Below are 22,531 nucleotides of genomic sequence, written 5' to 3'. Positions count from 1 at the left end.
ATTAAAATGTAATTTCCTAAATATAGGAATATTCAATAAATTCAAATTGGTTCATACATTTCTTTTAGTTGTAAAAGACAATATCATTTAGTGCCTCACACACAGTACTCTCAGTCATTCTTGCATTACTGTCTTAGTCATTTAAAGTTAACTCTGAGCAGGACAGCATTATCATTAATGTCACAGATGCTGTGAATAAGAGAGAAACCAACATATCTACGTGTGTGTGTGTGTGTGTGTGTGTGTGTGTGTGTGTGTAAACAAGTAATATTGTCTTTATTTCACAAAGGAAATATTGACACCCAGAGAAGTTATCTGTTTCCTAAGGCCACAGAGCTAGAGAGTGGTGGAATTAAGTCCAAACCACTGTGTACTACTCATGCAGGCTCCTAGACAGTTCAATACTCAGAACATCTGCAGCATTATTGTGTTTTTGACTGTACCACAGGCTGGCCTCAGTAGGTGTGCATGTGGTAGTGTGCACAATCTGATTAGCAGATCACAGACCTGTAGATTAGACTGACTGACCACTGACCTTAAACTGACTGACCACTGACCTGGAGTAGCTTGCTACAGAAGGAGGGATCTTTGGCAGTCATGTATGATAGAATGGTGAATAATATTTATGGTCATAATGAATGATTCTTTCAAGTAAGGTACACTGGGGAGAGTAATTCATGCTAAACTCAGGAGAATTCACTGCACTTCTCTGTAAACAATCTATATAAAATCTTGATTTTTAGAATTTGAACACTGTATTTTAGAACCAATTTAGTCCTTTTCAACATTCTTTAATTATTCATTATATTTGTAAATGTTTAAATTTGTTGTGAACCAATCTCCCTTTCCCTCTGATGGAAAAATGAGAAGTGGGTTAGAAATTAGAATGGTAAACAAAGAAATTTGAAATGGTTATTGGACTGTGTTAGTACAGAACAAATTGAAAGGAAGAGATGGCTGCTTGAGTGATTGGATAACCCATGATGATTGGCTATGGTCCCTAGAGGATGCTTTTCTAGAACTGGTTCAAGTTTTTACCAAGAACTTAGATAAATGGGACATTGAACTTAAATATTAAAGATAAACTGACCAAACTACGGTTAACTCAAATCTGGAGAGGAAAGTGAGTATGTGTGCTGACACAGCCAGCATTAGAAAGATTAGATTAATGTGTCACAGTTAAGAAGGTAAAATGTAATGGGGTTGAGTCTAAGTTACGGCTCATAGTCTAGAAACCAGTCACACACTTGAATGAGGGGAAAGACCTGACATATCACTCAGTGTAGAAGATTTTAGAGTTTTAGTGTGTAATGAAATCAATCTAAGCGAACCTTGTGATGTTGCTGCCAGAAATATGGACCATCTCTATAGAAATATGGTATGTTTCAAGAATGAAAAATCCACTTTGGTTAAGTGGTGAATCTACTTTTGAGAATGTTTTTTCCTAATATGAGAAGAATAGAGTTGGTCACTTAGAAGAGGATGACCCGCATGGAAAAGTATCTCCAAGCTTGTGAAAAACAGACGAAGGAACCATGACGTTTAGTCTAGAGAAGAAATGATGCAGCAGGGTTCCTTTTTGAATAATTGACTCGGGTTAGAGTTGTTCTCTGTGACCAAAAGGGGATGAGAGTAGGATTGATGGGTAAAAAATACAGGGAGATTCATTTTGGCTCACTGTCATCTAAAAACAGAACAGGCTGACATGGAAGGAGTGAGTTATCTGTTGGTGGAAGCATTTGACTGGGTGACATATGGCAAGATATTGTTAAAAGGTTTTGAGCCCAGATAAGACTTGGATTAGAAAACCTCTAAACCATCTCTGAGAGCCTGATTCAATATGGAATGTGGAAATACTCCCAAGAAATTCAGTGAGCAGGGTTCTAGCTTGGAAAGAAGGATGGGAAGACCAAAAGATGGCAGAGAGTTGGAAGGTAGGACTGCATATATGAGAATGGAATTGCAGAATATATTTTTAGAATATGTTGACAGAATTATAACCCAGCACTGATGGGAAAATACTAACAAAGCTTACCTTTTCATGGCTTTTTCTTCTAGGAAATTCAGGCAGATGGAGTGTGTGTGTGTGTGTGTGTGTGTGTGTGTGTGTGTGTGTATCACATGTGAAGGCCAGAGGAGAATATAAAAAAATCGGCTAGACATGGTGGCTCACCCCTGTAATCCCAGCACTTTGGGAGGCTGAGGCGGGCGAATCACCTGAAGTCAGCAGTTCGAGACCAGCCTGGCCAACATAGTGACACCCCTTCTCTACTAAAAATACAAAAATTAGCCGGGTGTGGTGGCAGGCACCTGTAGTCCCAGCTACTCGGTAGGCTGAGACAGGGGAATCTCTTGAGCCTGGGAGGCAGAGGTTGCAGTGAGCCAAGATCACACCACTGTACTCCAGCCTGGGCGACAGAGCAAGACTCCGTCTAAATAAATAAATAAATAAATAAATTCTGTGTATTATTCTAATTAACAAGCTAATTGTTTACCTATGTCTATCTAGATTATACCAGTTATAAAAGAATATAGGTTTGGATATCCAGTTATGGATGATTTTAATGCTGTGCAGTTCTAATCCAAGATCCAGATTTGTAAATATTCTTATATGTTAATATTTCTAAGAAAATTCTCAAAACTCACAACCTGAAGAAACAGCTGCAAAAAAAGTGCAATTTACTAGCTGCCTTTCATGGTGCTATTATGTTTTATTACATTCAGTCACAGTGAGATGTGAAATTAACAATGCCTCTAAGAAATGGAAAATTGTGCTGTTGACAGACATGGTGATATGCCGCAGGTATGTAGCTGTGGCCCTGGGGACACACCCTTCTCCTGTGTGTGTCAAAGCTAGAACTAAGCCCCTTTTCCTGGAACCTTGATCTCTGGAGAACAAGGATTAAGGGCAACTGACTCAGCACTCTGTCTGCCACCGATAGCTACAAGGAATTTGCTTACATATGTATCAAGTATGCCAGCATGTACATACAAGTATGTCTGTTTCAGCATTAAAACATTATTTTAAAATATACATAAATGTAAAATAAATCAACAATATCAATGAAAGCTTTCTACCATCCTTGACTCCCATTCACCACCTGGCAAGATGCAGCCAGTTTCTTGATTATGTTCCCAGAGAGATATTTTTGGATGCAATGGCATTCTCTTCCGTGCCTTGCCTTTGTCACTTATTGATATTATCTCAAGAGTTAACAGGAACAACATGGACTTTGAAGCCAGAATACCTGATCTGGAACCCAGCACCACCACATACTAGCTATGACCTTGAGCAAGTTACTTAAACAGGGATAATCAGTACTATCCACTAAACATATATAAGGCATTTCAAGCAGTGACTCGTCCAGAGTTACCGCTGAAATAGTATTAGCCATTGTGGTTGAAGCATGTCCTCTATCAGCACATACAGAACACCCTCATTCTTATTTATGGCTGGCTGCTATTCCATTACTCATCAGATGTACCACAATGTATTTAGCAAGCCCTCCACAAAGGAACATAAGTTGTTTCAAGACTTTAGGTAGTTCAGACGATAGTGCAGTGAAAAACCCTGTACATTCATTATTTAATATATGTTAGACTGTATCTATAAATACCTAAATGTGGAATTGCTATGTCAAAAGAGAATTTGTATTTTGAATTTTGATAGATTTTATTAAATTGCCCTTTATAAAGGTTGTAGCAATTTACACTTCTGCCTACAATATTTGAAAACCATCCCCAACATATAAAAGTATTTTCAAAATCTTTGCCAATCTTATAGGTTAAAAGGGATCTCTTTTCATTTTACTTTACAGTTCTTTTATTGTGAAAAGTTGATCACTTTTTCATATATTTGTCATTTTTTCTGTGATGTTCTTTATTTTTATTTAGTATTATTGATATATGAAAATTTTCTATACAAAAAGAAAAATTATCCTTTTTTAATGTGTTGCAAATATTTAAAAACATTTTTGTTTGTCTATTATATGGTATTTTTTACCTTAACATGCAAATTTGGAAACTTAAATGTTCTTCATTAAGAAATTGGCTAAATGGTTACTGGCATACTTGCAGCAATGCAAAGTGTATTTGCTACCATAGAAAAATGGTTATACAAGAAGCAACTTACAACACTGCAAATATAGTATTCCTTTTTTTAAAAAAAAGTTCATATTCATGTGCATTTGTGTGAATGTATTACATAAGAAAAGTTCAGAAGTCAAAACCTTCAGAAATACCTCTAGGTTTTGTAAATTGAAAATTTAAAGGCACCAACCACTACAGAATTAAAAATAAATAAACTACCATTTATAACCCAACTTTCTGGTCAAGTTTTGCAGCATCTATTATTTCTCCTCCCTCCCCAAAGTTATTTAGATGTTGTGATACTGTAAACTGAATGAATGTTTAATATAATCATATATTTATCACCAGAATTATGAAATCAGAAGTGAAAATTTTAATAGGTAACTTGCTTGACACTGAATCAATTTTTCCCTTAGTTAATATTCCAACTTGTATCATTTCCTTTGTTACAAAGGGAATGAATTCTTCATGGCAAAAAAAAAAGCAAAAGCAAAACCTGGTGCCCATAGAGTAGCTCTATAGAGGAAGAACAATCGTAACCTCATTTATCATGTTGTAAATTTTAGAGTTTTAAATACATATGCAAAGAATACCTTGGTGTGTTAGGTTGTCTTGTTTGCAGGTAGCGTCTGGCAGAATGGTATCAGTGTACATTCCACAGAGACTTAATCCTTGTTTTCTCGAAACTTGCAGGTTAACTGTAATACCCTTATATCTTAGTCTTAACTAGAGTACCTGTGATGATTCAAAAGCTGACTTATAGTGAGACTTTTAAAATCCATGTAAATATTTTGGCCCAAAATATGTTTGGATTAGTTTGTGGAGGAAGGGGACAAGGGAAGTGGGAGAAAGATTCTTAAGACATTATGTATTTTTAGTGATTCAAGTATGTGAATCAAGGATCTGTTTCCTTGCAGTTTTTTGCTGTACCCTTGGAACATCATTCATTGATTCAAACATCCTTAAACACCTGCTACCTGCTAGCAGGGTAACACAGAGGTTTGGGGGAAACTTTGGTTCAGACTTTAAGTTGTTCACAACCTGCTGGGGAGCCGTCAGCACAGAGGCTGGCACATAGTCAGTGCACAGAAATCACCTATGACCTGTAGAGCTCAGATGGTACTTGTTAGAGAAGACGACACTGGAATAAAAAGATATACCAAATTTTATCAGGTCTTGTATAAATTAAGCATAAGAAAGAGATAATAGTTTATCTGTTAACTGAAAACTAAATGGGATTTCTGCCAAAATAGATACACGTGTTCAACATTCCAACCATTTTTCTATGGAAAAACCAGTGTTGAAACATACAGTGTGTTTTCAGTAGACTGAGATAAAACAGCCTGAGGGAATGTCATTTGTACATGGATCAAGCTTCAAAGTACTACTTGCAACTTTCTCTCTGGAGAAGCAGCACCCCCCACTTCACTGCTGCTTAACCATTTTTTAAAATGCAGTTTCCTTAACAGCGGAGGGAAGAAAACTCTGTAGTCCTAGGGGTCTGAGAACATCATCAAAGTGGTCTATCTAAAGTGAAAGTTTTTACTAATATTTGTGTTCACGTATATATAATAGGACATATTTATAGAATAGATATGATATAGATTTGTTTTACTATAAAAATGTTTTAAACGGCTTACCTTCAAATAAAATTGATGCTCCAGGAAGACATGGAGGGTTTCCTGAATACTTCTGTATCTTCCTGCTGTTAGGTTTACACCAGTGTGAGAAGCACTGCCAACTCTGAATTTTCTTTTGTTTTAAAGAACCTTTACATTTAGAAATTTGTTTTAAGTTGGAGGAGGAGAGAATAAGCAGATATAGGGCCCTTTAAATCACCATCTGCTTTACTGTCTGGAGTTAATTATCCACCAGAAAATTCTCCCTGGAAATTCAGGGTCCGTTTTACCAAATCACCAAGCCAGATAGGCAGGGGTGTTGGACAACATAATCATAAATTGGTGAGGGTCATAAATTGGTGGTGAATGTGTATATGTTGTTGTACGCCTATATGTCTGATCATATTCAATTGGAAATATTCATAGTGTTTGGATTACTAATTATTGTGTGTCTCTGGCATTACTTCTGCTTTCCATGGGCAAAGTAAGTGAATGTTTTCTGTAAACACATACCATAGAACTTTAGGCATACAAATAAGTCAAATTTTTCTTCTTCAAAAATCTGGAATTCTTTACCAAGAAAACAAAAAAAACTAAAACTCCTGTCCATGCTGCTTGTTCTAGAAAGGGATATTGGCACATACACACAGCTCTGCTTTTCCCATTCCAGGTGGACAGTATCTGACAGTGTCGGCAGCCAAAGCCCCAGGGGGAAAAGCTGCACGTTTGGTGCTACCTCTCGGCCGCCTCATGCATTCAGGGGACCTGTGCCTATCGTTCAGGCACAAGGTGACGGGGTTGCACTCTGGCACACTCCAGGTGTTTGTGAGAAAACACAGTGCCCACGGAGCAGCCCTGTGGGGAAGAAATGGTGGCCACGGCTGGAGGCAGACACAGATCACCTTGCGAGGGGCTGACATCAAGAGCGTAAGTAGATCCACAAAGGAGGCGAGACCTGGGATGTTTTCCTTTCATAGGAGAACTCTGGAATCTGAATTGGAAGAAGCCTTGCTCTGTAAATTCAGGCTCAGACAAAGGTTTGGATTTTTTTCTGGGCCTGATGACTCCATTCAGTGTCTCTTTCTGAAACCCCTTTCTGCTTCTTCATCCTTCTTCATTGTAACCTGTGATCACCACCTCTCCATAACCCTGGTAAAGATCCATTTTCTTTTTTGAATGGAAAAAAATCTAGGAATAGAAATGGTTTTTTTGTTTTTTTATTTTTTTAAGTTGATCAACAGAAACTTCCAAGGGTGGCGTGGTGAGCTTAATTGTTCCTGCTTTTCCTTTCCTTTTAATTCGTTATATTTCAAACTTTTACTACCATAAACTACCCAGGAGATGGTTCTTTTTTCATTTTTGAAATGTTTCTTTCAAGTTCAACTTTTTTTCTTTGTTTCAGAGATCACAGTTAAGCAGCATAGGGTGGGAACTCAGAACTACAATTGGAAAGCACTACTCTATTCGGGACAGGATGTGGAAAGTGCTTTGATGGAATATATAAATTTGATCTTAAGTAATCAAGACATAGGTAGCAAGAAAATGGTCTACGGCATCCCAGCAAAATCATGAATGCATTTGGGAAAATGTCATCTTTATGCTGGTGCTTATGAAACTTGCTGTTGGGAGATACCTATGCCTATATATAGGTATAGTTTATAAGAAACTATTTTAGAAAGAAAAGATAGATTCCATTAATACAGATTTTACCAGAGTACTTGGATTTTGTTTAATTCTTATATATTTTTTCTTAAAACTCTTCTCAGTATTTTTATTGTTTAGAGAAATAAAACAAGATAATAAATCATTTTAAATCATAGCACTCAGGTTTTCTCTTGTTTTATAAGAAGCAAGGATGCTCTATAGAAAATATAATGTAAGAACAATAAAAGTTTTTGGTTTTTACATAGGTAAAACAACAGTGTGATTGGATCATGGTGTTTGATTCTATTCCATTTTCAGCAAGAAAGCTATGTTAACCAAAAAAGAACTAAGAAACATCTAAGATAGGCTGCGTGATTATGATCTTTCAGATCTTTGGCTCCTAATATCTGTTCCTTTATATTCTATCACACTCTTCTTCTAACTTTGGTAATCCTTGACAAGTGTCCACTTTATAAACAATCCTAAATTGAATTGGTGTATAGCTTAGAATGGCTTTTTAAAGAGTAATTGATTCTGAGTAATGTGGTCTGATGAACAGTTTGATGATTTCAGTTTCTACTGAAAACTTCAGTGATACTGGCAACTATATTCTGTTTTTTTCCTCCTGTAAAATAAGTTTAAAATTGGTTTGGGGGAAGGTTTGCCTTTATTTTTGCTTAATAAGGAGGCATTAGAAAGGGGCAGAGGAGGCTTGACTGGTGTGTGCGTTCTCTCCCTAGGTCATCTTCAAAGGTGAAAAAAGGCGTGGTTACACTGGGGAGATTGGATTGGATGATGTGAGCTTGAAAAAAGGCCCCTGCTCTGAAGAACGCTAATAACTCCAGAACCAGCAATGAACTCCTATGTTGCTCCATCCTCTTTTTCCAATTCTTATCTTCTCTCCTCTTCTCCCTTTTGTCAGGCCTAGGAGAAGAGTGGGTCAGTGGGTCAGGAGGAAGTCTATTTGGTGACCCAGGTTTTGCTGGCCTGCTTTTGTGCAATTCCAATGAACAGTGACACCCCCCTTGAAATACAGGGGCATCATAGACACATCAAAGCCATCTGTGGGTGTTGCTTTCCATCCTGTGTCTCTTTCAGGAAGGCCTTCAGCATGCGTGACCCATACCATCCTCCATCCTGATTACAAGGTGCTCCTTGTAGCAAATTATGGGAGTGAGTTACGGGAGCAGTTTTTAAACAAAATCTTTGCAAATGGCCATGATGTTATCTGTTTGGTGTTGTACCATGAGTAGTATTGACTTCCCTTGAGATATGATGTACAATGTGCTTGTGAAATTGACTTACCCTCTTCACTTAAGTTAGTTCTGGCCTGACCTGAACTCTGACTTTTACTGCCATTCACTTTATAAAATAAGGGTGTATAATATATCAAGATACATTTATTTTTATCTGTTTTTTTTTCTGTTAAAGACAATTATGTAGAATGGGCACATAATCCCTCGTTAGTAGTATTGTGTTTTGTGTAAATGTGCTATTGATATTAAGTATTTACGTGTTCCAAATATTTACAGACTCTAGTTGCAAGGTAAAGGGCAGCTTGTGATCTCAAGTTAAAAAATACATGGTGAAATGTCATCCAGTTCCATGACCTTATATTGGCAGCAGTAGGAAACTGGCAGAAGTGTTGGGTTGTGGTAGCAGAGTGATGAAATTATTTTTTTTTTGATGGCCTTGAGTTTGATCTCTGCAAAGGATAGGAAACCTTTAGGAAGACAAGAAACTGCAGTTAATACATAAAACTCTCACTGTTCCAAGTTACACTTTAAAACCACAGCTTTTACCATCATAACATGGCTCTCTCTGGTAATATGTAGGAAGCTTTATAAAAGTTTTGGTTGATTCAGAAAAAGGATCCTGTTTATTAAAGCAGGGTGAGAGGAAGCATAGGGAAAACTCCATTGGAACAGATTTTCACACAACATTTGAAATAGATGAAAGTTTAGGCAGTCGTAGTTCATAACTTCTGTTGCTCATGGCTATGTCAGGATAGGATAGGAAGCAAGTCCCATGCTCAGAGGCATGGGATGTGTTGGAATGGGATTAACACACACTGGAGGAGCAGGGCAAGTTGGAATTCTAAGATCCGTGAACCCCCAACTGTATTTCCTCCCTGCATATTTTTACCTATATATTAAAAAACAATGTACCTTTTAAAGGCATTATTCCTGAGGTTTTTCTTAATTTCCTATTAAGTAATCAAAATATTTTCTGCTGTTTTTGCCAGGAATCACAAAGATGATTAAAGGGTTGGAAAAAAAGATCTATGATGAAAAATTAAAGGAACTGGGATGATTCAGCCTGGAGAAGAGAAGACTGAGGGGCAAACCATTGATGGTTTTCAAGTATATGAAGGGTTGGCACAGAGAGGATGGTGACCAGCTGTTCTCCATATGCACTAAGAATAGAACAAGAGGAAACGGGCTTAGACTAGAGTATAAGGGAGCATTTCTTGGCAGGGGCCATTGTTAAATTAGAATACTTCATAAAAAAAAGCATGAAAATCTCAGTATCTCTCTCTCTCTTTTTTTCTCTTTCTAAAAAATTAGATAAAAATTTATCTATTTAAGATGGTTAAAGATGTTCTTACCCCAAGGTAAAGTAACAAATTATAGAATTTCCCAAAAGATGTTTTGATCCTACTAGTAGTATGCAATGAAAATCTTTAGAACTAAGTAATCTGGACAAGGCTTAATTTAGGCATTTCCCTCTTGACCGCCTAATGGAGAGGGATTGAAAGGCGAAGAGCCCACCAAATGCTGAGCTCACTGAAATGTCTCTCCCTTATGGCAATCCTAGCAGTATTGAAGAAAAAAGGAAACTATTTATTCCAAATGAGAGTATGATGGACAGATATTTTAGTATCTCAGTAATGTCCTAGTGTGGTGGTAGTTTTAAATGTTTCTTCTGGTAAAGGTGTAAACCTTTCATTTGTTCAATGGATGATGTTTCCGATTTTTTTTTTTTTTTTTAAGAGCTCCTTCAAGGAACACAGTTCAGAGAGATTTTCATCTGGTGCATTCTCTCTGCTTCATGTGTGACAAGTTACTTGGCTGCTGAGAAAGAGTGCCCTGCCCCACACCGGCAGACCTTTCCTTCACCTTATCAGTATGATTCAGTTTCCCTCACTAATTGGACTCTCCCAGGTTCCACAGAACAGTAATATTTTTTGAACAATAGGTACAATAAAAAGTCTTTTGTCATTTAACCTGGTAAAGGCAGGGCTGGAGGGGGGAAAATAAATCATTAAGCCTTTGAGTAACGGCAGAATATATGGCTGTAGATCCATTTTTAATGATTCATTTCCTTTATGGTCATATAACTGCACAACTGAAGGTGAAAGGGGAAAATAAATGAAAATTTTACTTTTCGGTGCCAATGATGCATTGCACTAAACTGATGGAAGAAGTTATCCAAAGTACTGTATAACATCTTGTTTATTATTTAATGTTTTCTAAAGTAAAAATTGTTAGTGGTTTTCCAAATGGCCAAATGAAAACAATTCTTTGTAAATAAAAACACTGTTAGTAATACCAGTTGTCTATTCTTGTTTTTTGAGTTTTGTTTTTATTGACTTGGAAAAAAGCATTGAGGTAGTTAAATGATGTTTCACAAAAGTCATAGTAGAATCCCTTTTACTGTTTGGATGGTGGGAACAAAGACATTGCCTGCGGTATTACACTTTCTAGGTTATAAAACATGAGACACCTTTTTTTTTTTTAATCAGCATGAACAGGGAAAGAGATCAGAAGATCAGTAAAACCCATGCCATGCCATGCCTTAGTAAATTGCTTTAGTTATATTTTATTATCATTTCATTGTAAATGTTTGCTTTAAATTCTTTTTTTGTTTGTTTGCAACAAGGTCTCACTCTGTCTCCCAGGTTGCAGTGCAGTGGTGCGATCATAGCTCACTTGCAGCCTCAAATTCCTGGGCTCAAGCAATCCTCTGGCCTCAGCCTCTCAAGTAACTGGGACTACAGGCACATGCCACCACACCTGGCTAATTTTTTATATTTAATTTTTTTTTTTTTTTTGGTAGAGACAGGGTCTTGTTATGTTGCCCAGGCTGGTGTTCAACTCCCAGCTTCAAGCTATCCTCCCACCTAACCTTCCCAAGGTGCTTGGGATTACAGGTGTGCGCTACTGTGCCCAGGTGCTTTCAATTCTATTATGGAAAGGCGGATTAAGCTATAAGTATATATACAAATATGTGAATTGTAAGTGAAGTTTTTTTTTACTAGTAATTTTTTAATTTATAACACTTTACTCATACTCCAATAACATTTCCTGATGGAGAAAACAACTACAACAAAGAGAATTTTTAAAATTATACAAGAATAAAAATTAGTCCTCATGCAGAATTATAGAGAATATACTCAATAGTTTCTCTCTTTCCAATATGCAGAGAACTCTTAGCTGGGGACAAAATCTTGGATAAATACATAATTCAAGCAAAAAGTAAGGAATAACCTCAGAGATCTTCATAATCATCCCTCAGAGATTTGAGAAAGTTCAGGTTTTCTTAATACGTTAATTAAGAAGTTAAACCTCTTCTGAAACCTATTTGAGGTTGTGGGTTGGGAGGAGCAGATAACGATGAGATTCTAGGGTGTAGTTCATTGATTTAGTCAGCAGATTTTCAAATACCGACGTGTAAGGGAGGGGAGGGGGCCTCTAGGGTCCGACAATGGGAGATTTTCCCTTTAGTGTTTCAATCTCAAGAGGGAGGTGGACATTTATCAATGTCATATAAACACAAAATTGCTGTTCTGAATAAATAGGTGGTGTTTTGAAGGTTCTGGAAGCGTGCTGGATTTCAAGACTCTTACCCATTGCTTTTCATTTTAATGTGCATGGGAAGCACCTGGAATCTTGTTAAAATGCAGCTTTTGATTTAATGGATCTGGAGTGGGGCTTGAGATGCTGCATTTCTAACCAGTTCCCAGGTGATGCCTATGCTGCTTGTCCTGGTTCCACCATTTGAGTGACAAGGCCTTAACGGTAAGTGTACTGAGGAGGATTAGGGCCTTCATCTTCATTAACATTCACGGCTGAAAGGCCTGAAGGCCCATAGTTGCAAGATCTGGATTTGTAAAAATTTACAAAGTCCCAGTGTATTTTTCTTCTTTCAAAAAACTTCTTTTCTGAGCGTGGAATATTTAAACTTGCCCACCTGGTGCAGAACGTTGCTTTTTAAACAAATGGCAGGGCCTTCGGAATAAGGAAGTTATAATTGAGGACACTTAAATATAAGTGAAGCAGTGATCCAGGAAGCATGTCTTTTAAAAGACAAAGGGACATTCATGAATTGGAGAGCATTGCTTTTCAGGGCTCCAGGACTCAGAAACTTGAAAGCAATCTGAAATTCCAGTAGAGGTGAGTTCTAATTTGATTTTTCTGGGATTAATTCATTAAAAGCTAAAAACTGGGCCGTCACTCATAACCTGATCATGTAATTTCGAGGAGTATAGATGACTGACCTTGGAGGCTCTGTTCTGTTGTTTCACACATATCTTCATTTTCTAGACCAAGCCCCACTCTGGTGTTCGGGATCTGCTTGCAGACACTCGTGATTTGTGGGGTCATCCAAAGCAGTTTTCTCACCTGCAGGCAGTTTTCACCCTCAGGGGACATTTGGTAATGCATAGAAACATTTTTGGTTGTCACAACGCAGGGGTGCTATTGGTATCTAGTGTTTAGATATGTTTTCAAACATCTCATAAAGCACAGGACAACTCCACACAATTAAGAATAATCTGGCCTTGAATGAAAATACAGTGATTGAAATCAATGATTTCCAAAGAGTAGTCCCAAAACTAGCTGCCTCAGTACTGGAAACATGTTAGAAATACAAATTCTTGGCCTCCATGTCCATCCAACAGCATCAGAAACTTGAGGTGGAGCCCCCACAGTCTGTGTATAACAAGTTCTCCAGGTGACTTTGATGTGCTTTAGTTTAAGATTCTTTCCTTATTAATGTTTTCTGTTTATCATCATCTATCTAGAAAGAGTGAGACCAATTTTCCAGTGCCTTGCTACCACTGCTATCTCACTCCCTAACTCTGAACTTTAACATCACTATTCTACCAAAATTGCTGTTTTGAAGGCTGCTTATTAACTTGTATAATTGTGTATAAGTTCCAGTGTTTAATCCACATGTATCATTACATAAGCAGCATTTGGCAGTGATGAGCACATCTGATATTCCTTGATATCCTCTTCTCCCTTGGCTTCCTTGAGCCACATTCCCACATTTCCAACTGTTTACTGGAAAGGTCCAAGGAGATCCCATAAAGGAGCACCAAACAATATTAATTACAGCTTATTAATCTACTCTTTCTCCCTGAAGCCTGCTTGCCCTTACTAATTCCTTCCTTCCTTTGAATAAATGCACTAACATCAATTTCATTAATCTTTGAAATTTGTCACTGGTTTTGTTTTATCTTTATTTCTTCAAATCGTTGACAAATTCTAACAGTTCTGCCTCTGAAATAGTTTTACCCCAGCCTCCCAACCAAAAATGCAAAAATACAGAAGAACATTTTTTAAATCTTAAAGTTAAGAGAATGGATTTTTCCCTGATGATTTGATTCACCAGGTGTTTTAAATGATTGGTCAATAGCTCTGCTCTCCTGCATGTTTCTTGCAGTATTATTCACCATAGCCAAGATATGGAATCAACCTAAATTATCAACAGATGAATGGGTAAGGAAAATGCTGTACACACACACACAACAGAGTACTATTCAGTCATTAAAAAGAATGAAATGGTGCCATTCATGGCAACATGGATAAGCATGGTGGACTTATGTTAAAATAGGTACAGAAAGATAAATACCACATGTTCTCACTAATGAGAAAAATGAGCTCATGGAAAGAGAGTAGAATTGTTCATATTAGAAGCTGGAAAATAGGAAGACGTTGGTTAACAGATACAAAATTATAGCTAGACAGGAAGAATGGGTTCTAGCATTCTATAGCACTGCAGGGTGAACACAGTTAATAATTTATTGTATATGTTCAAAAAGCTAGAGGAGAGGTTCCCAACACAAAGAAATAAGAAATGTTTGATGTGATGGATAGCCTAAATATCCTGATTTGATCATTACACACTGCATACATGTATCGAAATATCACTCCCGTACTGCATAATATGTATAATAATTACGTGTCACCTAAAATTAATAGGGGAAAAATAGTACTGCAGCGTTCCCTCTCATGAAGTAGTCTTACTTCTTTTGCATCCAGAAGTCATAGAGCAAGCTTGTCAATCTGCCTGTGGCCCAGGATGGCTTTGAATGCAGCCAACACTGATTCATAAACTTTCTTAAAACATTGAGTCTTTTGTGATTTTTTTTTTTTTTTTTTTTTTTTTTAGCTCATCAGCTATCATTAGTGTTAGTGTATTTTATGTTTGGCCTAAAACAGTTTCTTCCAATGTGGCCCAGGGAAGCCAAATGTCTGTGGCCTTGGACAGCCCTGCCATAGATGTAGAGCAGAAGTTATGTGTGTATTTTCATATGTATTTTTATAAACTCCTTCAAATCTATTATTAAATAATATAATTTTTAAAAGAAAAAAATTTGGTTATTGCAGGGTTGAACTCACTGTCAAATTATCTAAAGAGCAGACAAGTAGCAGAGAGCAGAAAACTTGACATATTTAGTAATAAATTCAAAAATATCCATTTTCTTTTTTAAAGAAAGCAAAGGCACAGCCATGAGCTGCACTGTTCAGCCTTATCAGTCAGAGCGTAGTCAGTGAACCAGTAGTCCAAGCACCATCTGGGAATCAGGGGCCCACCTTAGGCCTAATGAAGTAAAATCCACTTATAACAAAATTCTTAGGTGAGTTGTAGGCCCATTAACTTTTGCAAAGTACCACTTTAGAGTACTGTTTTCTATTAACCTTAGCTTTCTCCCACATAGGAACATCCATGAAACAAATTTACCCAACTAAGGTAGATGGGCAGATGGTAAGCCAGGCTTTAGAGTGGTGGGTTCTCAAAGTCTGATGCTAGAATCAGCAGCTTCAACACCACTAGGGGACTTGTTAGAAATGCAGATTCTCAAGCCCATCTTAGACCTACGGAATCAAACTCTGCAGGTGAGGCCCAGCAGTTTGGGTTTTCACCACCATTCAGTGAATCTGATGCACACTGAAGCCTAAGAACCACTGCCTTAGAGACGGCAGTGCTGGATCATAGACAGGTACGGAGGCTCCCTGCCTCCTGCCTCCATATGGTTTGTTGAGTACCTACCAATACCAGCACTGCTGGAGCCACCATCAGCACCTGCAGGTATGAGGTTCAACATGATTGTAGGGCCAATGCATAATTAGGAAAACTTGAGTCGATGTTATTTCGTTGGTAGTCTGAATAATGTTTTTTATATGCACAGAAAATATATGGCTTTCAAAGTGCTTTCCACAATATTTAATTTAACCCTCACTGCTGTCCAAGGGTATAGATATAATTACCTCCTGCAGCAGATGAGGAAACTGAGTTTGAGAAGGATTAAGTTACTCACGAAAGCCCATAGTATTATTAAGGGCCAGGGTGAGTTTTGGAACCCACAAAGCACAATTGCTAAGAGATCTTCTAACAGCAGTTTGAAAGTTAAATAGAGAAGTTTCAAATGTAGCTGAAAACTCCAAAATGTTTTCTACCTTTTGGAAAATACATTTCAGACATTCAGATTAATGAAGAAAAACCCATGAAAAAGAAAATTCACAACCTCCTCTTTAAAGGTTCAACAGTAACAACAAAAATAATATATGTACATATAGAGAGAAAGAGATAAAGCAAATAAGGCAAAATGTTAACATGGTGAATCTAGGTACGAGATTTATGAGTTTTCATTGCACAATATCTGCAACTTTTCTTTGAAAAGTAAAATCCACAAAGCTTTCAACATTTATCTGCCCAAGTAGATTAGACTGTATACTTCTTCCTTATCACTGTGTATGTCTTCAGGCCTTCTGTGAAACAGCTTCTAAGTACGAAAGAACTTACCTACTATGCCTGCACTGAAAGAAAGCAGTGGACAGACAAATGAGTAACAAGCAAGGTGCAATTACAACTTCTTTCTTTTTGCAGTGAAGCTTACCGTTGATGCTAATATTCTTCATTGGGGTAAATCACTGTCAAAAGGGCAATTTTTTGTTGCTATTTTTATTAATATGATTGTGTTCTATTTAACCCAGGCATAAGCCCAATCTCACACAGAGAAGTTCTAGGGATTTTTTGAGAATCTGGCTTTTAATATGTTGCTTTGACCCTTGTGCTGTAATTCTCACTGTCACCAGTAGCCACACTGGGCTACATCTCAGTAAACTGTTCCTTCTACTTGTACATCACTTTCCTCAGGTTTCACAGCTCATGTTTTCTTAAAGCCTTTTCGATTAAATGCCAGATTGGGAAAAAATAAGTAGAAAGACCATTATTGAAACAACTAGGGAAATTCAATTTAGATAATAGCATTTCTGTCAAAAATGAATGATTATGAATCTATTTAAAAGTGTGTTAGGGGCATGATGAATGATTACATTGCCCACAACCCACTTGTAAGAAGTGATCCTGCCACACTGTGCTTGAATCCTTTTGACTTTTTCTATTCCTGTGTGAACAGCAAAGAAATTGTGATAAGAGTTACCAAATGCAGATTGTTTTACAGTTGACAAATACTAAGATAAAGGAGAAATTAAATGGTATTTAATACCTCTAAATACCATTTAATATCTCATTTAACCTCATTTGATGAAAATGATTTCCTCATTTGACTGTAGTGCTTTCATGTAGGTAGTAAGTCCCTAATTTTATAGAACATGGAATATGAGGGTCATTGAGTTAACCAAATTTCCAAAGGTCATTTGGGTAGTAGGTACCAGTGCTGGGATTCAACCTAGGTTCTGATTTCAAAGTTTTTCTAATCTATGCAGAATAAGAGTGGCAAGTCATAAGAGCTCTGCAGGAGTGTGGGGTAAGGTCAGGAACAGAAAAAACCTTCAAAGTCTGAACAATCACCTGGTTGTACCCAGGGAACTCAGTGAACATCTTTGCAAATGCACAAAAGTCATAAATACTTACTGTAGAATATTGAGAAAAATTTTAAAGAAGGAAGAAAGGAAGGAGGAAGGGAGGACAGAAAATCATTATACCTCAATCTGGAAATAGTCATTGCTGACACTTTGGTATATATACTCTCAGATTTTTTTCCTTTATTTAAACCTATCCAAACCTACATGTAAAGGCTTCTAACTAACAAGGCTTCATGAATAGCTTGTGATAGTGAATATGTCTCATGAGATCTGATGGTTTTATAAAGGGCAGTTCCCCCGCACACATCCTTTTGCCTGCCACCATGTAAGACATGCCTTTGCTCCTCCTTTGCCTTCCACCATGATTGTGAGGCCTCCCCAGCCATGTGGAACTGAGTCCATTAAACCTCTTTTTCTTTATAAATGACCCAGTCTCAGGTATCTCTTTATTAGCAGCGTGAGAGCAGACTAATACAAACTTGTTTCTACTACTTCATTTTAATGACTGCATAGTATTCTATTGAAAGGATTAACCATAAACATTAAACTGTTTCTCTGGGACTTTGGACTGCCTCTGTAACCAGGTCTTTTAGGGATTCCAGAAGCCTAATTATGCTGCAGGAAATGATTCACAATCTATTTGTAATAGCTGGCTGTTTCCTTTCCTCACTTGCTCCGGTGAACCATGGAAGCATTCCCTGGGGCCCTGATGTTAGCTTCCCAGAAAAGCCAGACCTGAGTACTTGGTCAGCCTTTAGAAATAGAAATAGGGGAGAAAAATTCCAATAGGAATCTTTCTAGATTCAAAAACATTTCATTTTAAAACAACAGAAGAAAAAGGGCAACAAAATTTCCTGCTTCCTCCCAGCTGCTCAGTGAAGGGGAAGAAGCAAAGCGCAGTCATGGAAGTTGCTGAGTTTGCAACATAGTTGAGCTCATTGTGCCATTCTTCTAAGTTTTCGGTAATTAAAGCATTATAACATTGAAGCTAAAGTTAAGGTTTAGATGCCTTTGTGGATAACTCAGCTTCATTCTGAAAGCTTATCATAGAAGGCAGAATACCTGTTAGCCAAATTGGAGATAGAAAACATCCAATTTGGAGATTTTCTAAATCTCTAAGAAAAAGAATTCTTTATTAAAATGTCACTAGATCCAGGAGCTTTGGGGTAATATGTGAAAACAAAATAAGAAAAAACTAAAACTAAAACCTTTGCTTTAATCTGCTTGGAAATGTGTAGAGTTTTAGCCTTGACAGTATTCAGCCGAGAAAAGAAGGATTTTTCAAACGTTTCAAGTGGTTTGGAAGGGGGATTTTTCCCCTTCCTGTGGGGTTCCTATAGCGAGCTTTGCTTGTACATTCTCAGTCCATGACATATATCACCTCCTGGCTCTGGCTTTGTGTCCTTCAGCTCTCCTCAGCACACATGGCTGGCTGGTGTCAAAGTTTACAGGCCTGTATGGAGAACTCAGCTTAGAGATCTAACTCTTCTATCAATGAGGATTCTTTCCCACTGATTCAGTTTTAAGTGCTTCTAGACAACACCTAGCAGGCAGGCCTTCTTTTTTGTTCTTCTTCTTCTTTATGACAGGGTCTTCTGCTGTCACCCAGGCTGGAGTATAGATTATGACTCACTGCAGCGTCACCCTCCTGGGCTCAAGCAATCTTTCCACCTCAGCCTCCCAACTATTTAGGACTATAGGTGTGTGCCACCACATTCTAACTAATTTTTGTATTTTTTGTAGAGATGGGGTTTTGCCATGTTGCCCAGGCTGGCCTCAAGCTCCTGAGGTCAGCCCACCTTGGCCTCCTAAAAGTGTTGGAATTATGGCTGTGAGCACTGCACCACCCTGCCAAGCAGTCCTCCCTAATCAGTTGGAGCTAGCATTGAACACTGAGACCCATTAGCCATCCTAGAGCTAGAGTTGGTACTTTGATATACAAAACAACACTCTACATAGTCATACGGCTCTTTTAAAGGATCCCAACCTCTTGTCCAAACCTCTAGCACTCATTTTGATTTAGAGAACTGATCCTGGGCAGTTCACTCCATTCTCTCTCATATTATATAGTTTGATTTTCTTCAAGCAGATTAGATGCCTCTTTACAAATCCAAGGTCCTGGTTTTCTTTTCATTTTTTTTTTATTATACTTTTTAAGTTCTAGGGTACATGTGCATAACATGCAGGTTTGTTACATATGTACACATGTACCATGTTGGTGTACCATGCTGTTTTGGTTACTGTAGTCTTGTAGTATATTTTGAAGTCAGATAGTGTGATGCCTCCAGCTTTGTTCTTTTGGCTTAGGATTAGTTTGGCAGTGTGGACTCTTCTTTGGTTCCAAATGAACTCTAAAGTAGTTTTTTCCAATTCTGTGAAGAAAGTCATTGGTAGCTTAATGGGGATGGCACTGAATCTATAAATTACCTTAGGCAGTATGGCCATTTTCACAATATTGATTCTTCCTATCCATGAGTATGGAATGTTCTTCCATTTGTTTGTATCCTCTTTTATTTCGTTGAGCAGTGGTTTGTAGTTTTCCTTGAAGAGGTCCTTCACATTCCTTGTAAGTTCGATTCCTAGGTATTTTTCTTTTTGTAGCAATTGTGAATGGGAGTTCACTCATGATTTGGCTCTCTGTTTGTCTGTTATTGGTGTATAGGAATGATTGTGATTTTTAAAGACTGATTTTGTATCCTGAGACTTTGCTGAAGTTGCTTATCAGCTTAAGGAGATTTTGGGCTGAGACGATAGGGTTTTCTAAATATATAATCATGTCTTCTGCAAACAGGGACAGTTTGACTTCCTCTTTTCCTAATTGAATACCTTTATTTCTTTCTCCTGTCTGATTTCCCTGACCAGAACTCCCAACACTATGTTGAACAGGAGTGGCAAGAGAGGGCATCCCTGTCTTGTGCCAGTTTTCAAAGGGAATGCTTCCAGTTTTTGCCCATTCAGTATGATATTGGCAATGGGTTTGTCATAAATAGCTCTTATTATTTTGAGATATGTCCCATCAATACCTAGTTTACTGAGAGTTTTTAGCATGAAGGGCTGTAAAATTTTGGCGAAGGCCTTTTCTGCAACTATTGAGATAATCATGTGGTTTTTTTCTTTGGTTCTGTTTATATGATGGATTATGTTTATTGATTTGCATATGTTGAACCAGACTTGCATCCCAGGGATGAAGCTAACTTGATCGTACTGGATAAGCTTTTTGATATGTTGCTGGATTTGGTTTGCCAGTATTTTATTGAGAATTTTTGCATCGATGTTCATCAGGGATATTGGTCTAAAATTCTCTTTTTTTGTTGTGTCTCTGGCAGGCTTTGGTATTGGGATGATGTTGGTCTTACACAATGAGTTAGGGAGGATTCCCTCTTTTTCTATTGATTGGAATAGTTTCAGAAGGAATGGTACCAGCTCCTCTTTGTACTCTGGTAGAATTTGGCTGTGAATCTGTCGGGTCCTGGACTTTTTTTGGTTGGCAGGCTATTAATTATTGCCTCAATTTCAGAGCCTGTTATTGGTCTATTCAGGAATTCAACTTCTTCCTGCTTTAGTTTTGGGAGGGTGTATATGTCCAGGAACTTATCCATTTCTTCTAGATTTTCTAGTTTATTTGCATAGAGGTGTTTATAGTATTCTCTGATGGTAGTTTGTATTTCTGTGGGGTTGGTTGTGATATCCCCTTTATCATTTTTCATTGCATGTATTTGATTCTTCTCTCTTTTCTTCTTTATTAGTCTTGCTAGCGTCTATCAATTTTTTTTGATCTTTTCAAAAAAACCAGCTCCTGGATTTATTGATTTTTTTGAAGGGTTTTTGTGTCTCTGTCTCCTTCAGTTCTGCTCTGATCTTAGTTATTTCTTGCCTTCTGCTAGCTTTTGAATGTGTTTGTTCTTGCTTCTCTAGGTGTTTTAATTGTGATGTTAGGGTGTCAATTTTAGATCTTTCCTGCTTTCTCTTGTGGGCATTTAGTGCTATAAATTTCCCTCTACACACTGCTTTAAATGTGTCCCAGAGATTCTGGTATGTTGTATTTTTGTTCTCATTGCTTTCAAAGAACACCTTTATTTCTGCCTTCATTTCGTTATGTACCCAGTAGTCATTCAGGAGCAGGTTGTTCAGTTTCCATGTGGTGGAGTGGTTTTGAGTGAGTTTCTTAATCCTGAGTTCTAGTTTGATTGCACTGTGGTCTGACAGACAGTTTGTTATCATTTCTGTTCTTGTACATTTGCTGAGGAGTGCTTTACTTCCAACTATGTGGTCAATTTTGGACTAAGTGTGATGTGGTGCTGAGAAGAGTGTATATTCTGTTGATTTCAGCTGGAGAGTTCTGTAGATGTCTATTAGGTTGGCTTGGTGCAGGGCTGAGTTCAATTTCTGGGTATCCTTGTTAACTTCCTGTCTCATTGATCTGTCTAATGTTGACAGTGGGATGTTAAAGTCTCCCATTATTATTGTGTTGGAGTCTAAGTCAATTTGTAGGTCTCTAAGGACTTGTTTTATGAATCTGGGTGCTCCTGTATTGGGTGTATATATATTTAGGATAGTTAGCTCCTCTTGTTGAATTGATCCTTTCACCATTATGTAATGACCTTCTTGGCCTCTTCTGATCTTTGTTGGTTTAAAGTCTGTTTTATCAGAGACTAGGATTGCAACCCCTGCTTTTTTTTTTTTTTTTTTTTTTTTTTTTTTTTCCCATTTGCTTGGTAGATCCTCCTCCATCCCTTTATTTTGAGCCTATGTGTGTCTCTGCACATGAGATGGGTCTCCTGAATACAGCACAGTGATGGGTCTTGACTCTTTATCCAATTTGCCAGTCTGTGTCTTTTAATTGGGACATTTAGTCCATTTACATTTAAGGTTAATATTGTTATGTGTGAATTTGATCCTGTCATTATGATGTTAGCTGGTTATTTTGCTAGTTAGTTGATGCCGTTTCTTGGTAGCATCGATGGTCTTTACAATTTGGCATGTTTTTGCAGTGGCTGGTACTGGTGTTCCTTTCCATGTTTAGTGCGTCCTTCAGGAGCTCTTGTAAGGCAGGCCTGGTGGTGACAAAATCTCTCAGCATTTACTTGTCTGTAAAGGATTTTATTTCTCCTTCACTTATGA

General features: G+C 37.6%; 3 protein-coding genes across 7 annotated transcripts in view; 2 read left to right on the top strand and 1 right to left on the bottom strand.

Moving 5' to 3' along the window:
* NPNT (nephronectin) overlaps positions 1-10,903 on the top strand; it is a 77,496-nt gene extending 66,593 nt beyond the window's left edge. For 4 of the 5 annotated variants that reach the window (XM_050791486.1, XM_050791487.1, XM_050791485.1 and 1 more), the window contains 2 exons: positions 6,379-6,635; positions 8,093-10,903. In XM_050791486.1, the coding sequence (XP_050647443.1) occupies positions 6,379-6,635; positions 8,093-8,188 (353 nt within the window). In that variant the 3' untranslated portion in view covers positions 8,189-10,903. The remainder of the gene's footprint in view (positions 1-6,378; positions 6,636-8,092) is intronic. The other variant, XR_007725829.1, reaches the window with a different exon arrangement.
* Positions 1-22,531, bottom strand: part of PPA2 (inorganic pyrophosphatase 2) — a 1,020,900-nt gene that overhangs the window by 570,475 nt on the left and 427,894 nt on the right. The window lies entirely within an intron of this gene.
* Positions 1-22,531, top strand: part of AIMP1 (aminoacyl tRNA synthetase complex interacting multifunctional protein 1) — a 524,679-nt gene that overhangs the window by 176,505 nt on the left and 325,643 nt on the right. The gene's annotated exons all lie outside the window — the stretch shown is intronic.

The sequence above is a fragment of the Macaca thibetana genome, chromosome 5 (genome assembly GCF_024542745.1).
Source record: "Macaca thibetana thibetana isolate TM-01 chromosome 5, ASM2454274v1, whole genome shotgun sequence".
In the NCBI taxonomy this organism is placed as follows: Eukaryota; Metazoa; Chordata; class Mammalia; order Primates; family Cercopithecidae; genus Macaca; species Macaca thibetana.
Note: the sequence above shows the minus strand (reverse complement) of the source record. Positions and strands in the feature narration are given on the sequence as shown.